The 6866-nt window shown below is 54.2% G+C and overlaps 1 protein-coding gene across 1 annotated transcript; it reads left to right on the top strand.

Moving 5' to 3' along the window:
* Nucleotides 1-271: 271 nt before the first annotated feature.
* On the top strand, nt 272-3360 carry LOC119362527. Its single transcript, XM_037627770.1, has 2 exons — nt 272-2461; nt 2846-3360. The coding sequence occupies exons 1-2, from the start codon at nt 488-490 to the stop codon at nt 2879-2881; spliced, it is 2010 nt and encodes a 669-aa protein (XP_037483667.1). The 5' UTR covers nt 272-487; the 3' UTR covers nt 2882-3360.
* The last annotated feature ends 3506 nt before the right edge of the window (nt 3361-6866 follow it).

Here is a 6866-nt window from a genome sequence, read left to right as displayed (position 1 = left end):
TTCAATGCAATCTTCCAACGTGAAGAGCAGCATGTACCCTGTTTGGGCCGCAACTCTCTTCATCCTTCACGTCTGTACCAACACAGCTTATAGTCTTGATGACAATAAACATGTAAGGAGGGTCATGTACCGGTTGGTGTTCTACAATGGGCAGCCCGGTGCATGTAGCTCCCGCTTGCGCAGGGTCCGGGGAAGGGTCCGACCACTTTGGGTCTATAGTACGCAGCCTTTCCCTACATTTCTGTAAGAGGCTGTTTCCAGGACTTGAACCCGTGACCTCTTGGTCACAAGGCAGCAGCTTTACCACTGCGCCAAGGCTCCCCTTCGGTTGGTGTTCTACAATGTATATGGGATATTGCTTTGGTTCACTACAACTGGAAATGGAAGTTCTGCCCCCCTTGTTAGTATTTTATATGCTGTTGGTCAATATAAACTCAACTATGTACAAGCACCTGTGCTGGCAAGCAGTTCATGGAACCTGAATAAAATGGTTGCTGATTACATGTATGACGAGCACACCAAGGGTGAATTTGTTCCAACCACCATGAAAGGTTGCCATTACCTGGTTGACTGGCCCCTCGACAACTCCAAGTTGGGTGCTCCATCATATGCATCACGATTTACATCGGATGACAATGAAGTCATTGACATAGAGAAGATATGGCTTTGTGATGAAATTTCAGAAGAGAATGAGCTAAAGGATACATGTCTTTCCTTCTCTCTTTTTCTTCTGTTGAGAAGGCGCTACTTTCGGTTTGCCTGTGGCGAATCGAAGGAAAGGGCACATGATTTTGTCTTCAAGGGGCTGCTACGGGAGAATGAGGAAGGTACCACAGACTGCAACCGGGCTTTTAGGCTGATTGAGGTTGAGTTAGCATTTATGTATGATTTCTTTTTCACCACATCTGCCACCATTTATTATGGATCAAGGGCTGCAACAGTTACTTCATTGCTTTCAGTCTTCTTCCTCTCTCTTACAATATTTTTGACATTCAGCTTGCATCCATCACCCATACAAGAAGGTGACATGACGACCAGCTTATTCATACTTGCATCTGCTGCTTTGCTTGAATTGCTTCAACTGCTACTTTACTGGACTAGCATTTGGAGCAGAGTATCCTTTGTCTGTCGGTATCTCAGAGAACAAGCACGATTGAACACAAGGGGAAGCTGCTGCTCCTGCTCCTACTCCTGGTGCTGCTGCCGCTGCGTGCTGCTAAGATTGAAAGGGCTTCTTGCCAAAATTGGTGTGCATTGGACACCAAACAAACACTATTGGCAGCACAAGCTTGGGCAGTACTCTTTACTTGATTACCGTCCTACGTTATGTGACAAGCTCAAGGATTATTTGGGTAGACTAATACATGTATCACTTATCCTCCATCCAATAGACTATCACACACGAAGGGTTCGTCGAAAACGTGGGAAATCTACAGAGATAACTGCAGAAGTACAGAAGGCACTTATTTACTCCCTCAAATGTTCCAATGGTGAACTAACGAATGGAAAATCATCACTAGTGTCCAATGGAGCAGGACACCTTTTATGGGCTTGTGAACGGGCCGTGCACTCAGAATCAGACACAAGCTGCATTATTCTGACTTGGCACATTGCGACATGGTACTGTGAGAGGGGAACTCTTGGATGCAGCCCTTGCCCAGACAAGGAAACAGAACTCAAGGTCCATCTTGGTGTTGCCACAAAACTGTCGAAATACTGTGCATACCTGCTGGTCTCTGCACCAAAACTTCTTCCAGGGCACGAATATGATACGAGCTGTGTGTTTGATGAAGTTGCAGAGGAAGCTAGGAAATTTCTGTCATATGTGAATGTGAGGGATAAGTATCAAGCACTGAAGAACTACGGACTAGAAGAATCAGAGGCTACCATCTTCCAGAGTGGCGCTAAATTGGGAAAGCAGCTAGAGGAGATAGAAGATGTTACCAGGCGTTGGAAGGTGCTAGCTGATTTCTGGTCTGAGATACTGCTCTACATCGCGCCATCAGATAATGTCGACGAGCACATCGAGCAGCTCACACGGGGAGGCGAGTTCATCACCCACCTGTGGGCTCTGCTCTCACATGCTGGCATTCTACAGAGGGACCAACCTAATCTTAGCAATATGCGTGCAGAAAATAGTGAAGGTAGTTCTGCGAGACACCCAGAACGTGAGCAAAATTCAGCAAATCTTGAAGAAAATACTCAGGATAATTCTGCGAGAGCGAGACACCAAGAAGTTGTGCAAGATTCAGTAGATCCTGAAGAAGCTACTCCACTTGCTGATCATCCGGTGCAAATGGACGGCAGTCTGTTATCGACCGGTCTTACCCTCCAAGCTCATTCACAAGGTGTTCAAGCCAGACCGCCACAAATACCTGCGCAAGATATATCTACAGAAAATGAATGCCATATTGATGTTCCTGAAGCTCCAAGCTCAACGCAGCAAGCTCTCCCTGAACAAGTATGAGCTCGCCTCACTGCCATGAGCTATAAATCATCAGAACTGAATTTATATGTTCGTGTTTCATAATTGATATTAGTCATGTTTGACGCTGTTAGATGTAAGAGTTGGTTTGATGGGTTACTTTTTCAGTGTTTCATCCTCTAATGATAAAGACTCCTTTTTTGTAATTGCCACATGAGCATGGTGTGTGCTCTGAAACTTCTGAATTCGCTTACACTGAATGCTCTGATAAGTGATATGGTGACTACTTTAGTGATCTAAAACGTCTTATATTTGTTTGCAGAGGAAATAAAATTTAGTGCACCATGTGATTTGCTGTTACCGCAACTGCTTATATTTTCACCTTGTGCCGGTTTAACGTTGTTCTTACCACCAAGACAGATAACTCATCAAAGGGCCGTAGGATCAGCTCAGTAAGAAAAAGGTCGGACAGTTACAATTCCAGGCATCTCCTGCAATTCCATGATAAATGTGGACCGTTTAGCAAAGCTGCTTCCTGATCCTGCTGTTACTTTTGCAACAACGGTTTTGAAAACGGATTGTGTGCTTTCGTCTAAAACTGAAAATTGCTCATGTGAAGGGTCAGGAAATCAATTCATCAGAGAAAATGACTTGGAATCCATCCATGTCATCAGGACCTGAATGTCAGGTGTTTGTCCCCGAAATTGTGTGATGCTGATGGTTATGGTTATGTATGCCTTGGTTGTAAAACGGGTGATCCCTAGCTTGTAGCAGGAACTTTGGTCCTTAGATGAGCAAGTGAGATGAGAGCTTGTTAACTTATCTTTTGTTGAACTTGGTCTGGATAACCGTATCTGGCTTCGTTTCAATGAAATGGAACCGCGGTGAGCCCCTGATTAGCGGGGTAAAAAATGACTTGGATCCTGATGTTTAAGACTTGTATATATCTTGATGTCTTGGTTGCATCTGGCCTTTTGTTCTACAGTATGTTTTCCCCTCACTGCTGCCGGCGTCCTCTGCCTCCCGTCCGCGCCAGACCACGGCAGGCACCACCAGCCTCCTGTTCCCACCAGAACTACTTTCTGATGCGGTCCTCTCGACGACGGCGTACGTCGTCACACTGCGCCGAGACGCCGGCAAGGATGCGCGCACGCCGTCACGCCACGAGATCACGACGGGGCGCCAAAAGTCCTCTACGCCGGCCACACCAGAATTGCACCCAGAAGCCGACGACGATGCACGCCGGAAGCCCGCGAACGCAAACGGGCCGGACGCCGAAGTAGCACCAGCTCTGAGCGCCAAGTATGGCCAAGCCGGCCTGAAGCGCGCACGGACCTCACTCAAAAGTGGCACCCCCTGCCCCCGTTCGCGCCACCACGCGGCACCACCAGCCGGAGCGGCTGTCAAGAAATCGTCCGTGCGGCCGGCGGCGCCTTGTTATGGGCCTCGATCTAGGGTTCGTGGGGAGGAGAGGAATTCCAGGGAGAGGGAGAAGGGGATCTGAAAATCGCCGAGAGGAGAAGAACAGCTGTTGAACTATAGAGCGCTGTGTGCCCCTGTGCCTAGTCAAAGCACACAGCGCCCACTATCACCCACGTACATGAGTAGTGGTGTAGTGGTGCAGTTAGCTACAGTAGTGGTGCTCGTCACCTGAGTTTTCTCCTGTACTTATACGGCCTAGACAGATCAATGCAAAGTGTGTTGTGTCTCATCTTCCTTCATGGTATCAGATGTCGCACGGTTCTAACCCCTTTGCGCCTGGTTCCTTCGCTTCCGCTCCCATGGACACGAACTCCTCTTCCTCCTCTGATGGCTCGCCCGCTGCATCACCCGGCCACGCTGCGGCCGCCGCCGCCGCCGGCGGCGCCCTCCGTGCTGTGCCAGCGCCCGCTGTCTCGACTGCTGCCGGCCCCAACGTTGTGCTTGCGGCGGCCTCCTTCCCTGCCTCCATCCTGCAGACGGTTGACATTCGTCAGCACGTCCTGGTCACTCTCGACCTGGCGGCCGGCAACTACGCTCAGTGGCGGCGCTTCTTCGACGCTGTCATTGGCATGTTCGGCCTCCGCAGCCACCTGGACGCCGACTTCTCCGCTCCTCTCGACAACCCCGACTGGGTCATGGTCGACCACTGCGTGGTGCATTGGTTGTATACCACGATTTCGCCGGAGCTGCTCGAGATCGTCATGCAGCCTGAGGACACCGCCGCCACCGTCTGGGCCGCCATCCAGGGCATCTTCGACGACAACCAGCTCTCCCGTGCCGTCTACATCGACGCGGAGTACCACGCCTGCGTCCAGGGCGATCTGACCGTCCTGGAGTACTGCACCCGCCTGAAGCGGTTCGCTGACCAACTCCGCGATCTGGGTCAGCCCGTCTCGGAGCCACAGCAGGTCTTCAACCTCCTTCAAGGGCTCGGCCGTCAGTTTCATGGCGCGATCCCGCACATCACGTCACAGGTGCCTCTGCCGAGCTTTCTGCAGGCTCGCTCGTTCCTCATGCTGGAGGAGTTTCGCGCTGAGCAGGCCGTGCGCCAACAATCGGCTCACGCTCTCCTCGCCGGCCGCGCTGGTGGCTCTGTGCCGCCGTCTCCTGGCGCTTCCAGCTCCAGTACCGCTCCAGGCACCAGCCCCGCCGGCGGTCGCGGGCGTAACCGCCTTCGCGGGCGTGGGAACGGGGCCGGCAACTCGTCCTCCGCGGCTCCTTCTGCGCCCCGCAACCCAGCGTACCCGATGCCTGCTCCTGGCGCGAACTCCTGGACTGGCCTTGTCCAGGCATGGCCGGTCCCTTGGCGCGCGCCCGGCGCGGGCGTGCTCGGCCCGCGCCCCGGCGTTCCGCATCAGCAGGCCATGATGGCTGCGCCCATGGCTCCTCCACCGCCCGGCTACACCTACGGCTACGCCCGCGGCCTCAATCCCGGCGGATACGGACCCGCACCCAGTGGCTACGCCCCGGCTTCACCCCCGGCGCGTCGACATCCACCACGCCCTGGGACATGGGCACTCTTCAGAGTGCACTGCAGCACTCCGCCCAGTCGCCGCCGTCCGCCGGGAGCTCGTCGGACTGGGTCCTCGACACTGGAGCCTCCGTGCACATGACCTCCAACGCTGGTAACTTGCACTCTGTCCGCCCAGTTTCCACCTCTGCTCGTATCTTCGTCGGCAACGGTGATCATCTCCCGATCACCGATCACCGATCAACGGTGATCATCTCTCGTATCTTCGTCCATCAATTGGACGTCAAGAACGCTTTCCTCCATGGCACGCTCGCCGAGGAGGTCTACTGCCTCCAACCTGCTGGGTTCATCGACGAGAGCAAGCCTGACCATGTCTGCAGGTTGAGCAAGTCTCTGTACGGGCTGAAACAGGCGCCTCGCGCCTGGTTCCTTCGCTTCGCCGGCTTCCTCGCCACGATGGCTTCACGGCGACACGCTCGGACACGTCGCTGTTCACCTACACCCGTGGCAACGACACGGCCTTCCTGCTACTTTACGTGGACGACATCGTCTTGACAGCCTCAACTGCAGCCCTCCTTCACCATCTCATCGCGCAGCTCGCCCGTGAGTTCGCCATGAAGGATCTTGGCGCTCTACACTACTTCCTCGGCATTCGTGTCACGCGCACAGCGAACGGCTTCTTCCTGTCACAGGAGCAGTACGCCGAGGAGATACTCGAGCGTGCGTCCATGGACAACTGCAAGGCTGCACCCACACCTGTGGACACGAAGTCCAAACTTCCCTCCGCCGACGGGCCCAAGGTCGCCGATGCCTCTGCCTACCGCAGTCTCGCCGGGGCTCTGCAGTACCTCACCATCACCCGCCCCGAGCTTGCGTACGCCGTGCAACAGTTATGTCTTCACATGCATGACCCCCGGGTCTGTCATGAAGGCCTGCTGAAGCGCGCACTTTGCTATGTGCGCGGCACCACCGACTTGGGGCTCTGGATCCATCCTGCTGCCAAGATCGAGCTTCGGGCTTTCACTGACGCAGATTGGGCTGGTTGCCCGGACACGCGCCGCTCGACCTCGGGGTTTTGCGTCTACCTCGGCGACACTCTGGTCTCCTGGTCGTCGAAGCGCCAAGCCACGGTCTCGCGCTCCAGCGCCGAGGCCGAGTACCGGGGCGTCGCCAACGCCGTCGCCGAATGCATCTGGCTGCGTCAGCTTCTCGGTGAGCTCCTTCATCCAGTGCGCTCCGCCACCATCGTCTTCTGCGACAACATCTCGGCCGTTTACCTCTTCGTCAACCCTGTGCACCACCGGCGCACAAAGCATGTCGAGTTGGACATCCACTTTGTTCGAGAACGGGTGGCGCTCGGCGACTTCCGTGTCCTACATGTCCCTACTCGCCAGCAACTCGCTGATGTGATGACCAAGGGTCTGCCGTCAAACATTTTCTCTGAGTTCCGGTCCAGCCTTTGCGTCTCCTCCGGCGATGTCATGACTG

Source organism: Triticum dicoccoides, chromosome 2B (genome assembly GCF_002162155.2).
Source record: "Triticum dicoccoides isolate Atlit2015 ecotype Zavitan chromosome 2B, WEW_v2.0, whole genome shotgun sequence".
Taxonomy (NCBI): domain Eukaryota; kingdom Viridiplantae; phylum Streptophyta; class Magnoliopsida; order Poales; family Poaceae; genus Triticum; species Triticum dicoccoides.
Note: the sequence above shows the minus strand (reverse complement) of the source record. Positions and strands in the feature narration are given on the sequence as shown.

What these genes read in the sequence shown, in the direction of transcription:
- LOC119362527 (XM_037627770.1), top strand. Translation starts at nt 488, where the DNA reads ATGGTTGCTGATTACATGTATGACGAGCACACCAAGGGTGAATTTGTT. An exon ending in AGCAAGCTCTCCCTGAACAA is followed by an intron (nt 2,462 to 2,845) that starts GTATGAGCTCGC and finishes CCACCAAGACAG; the next exon opens with ATAACTCATCAAAGGGCCGT.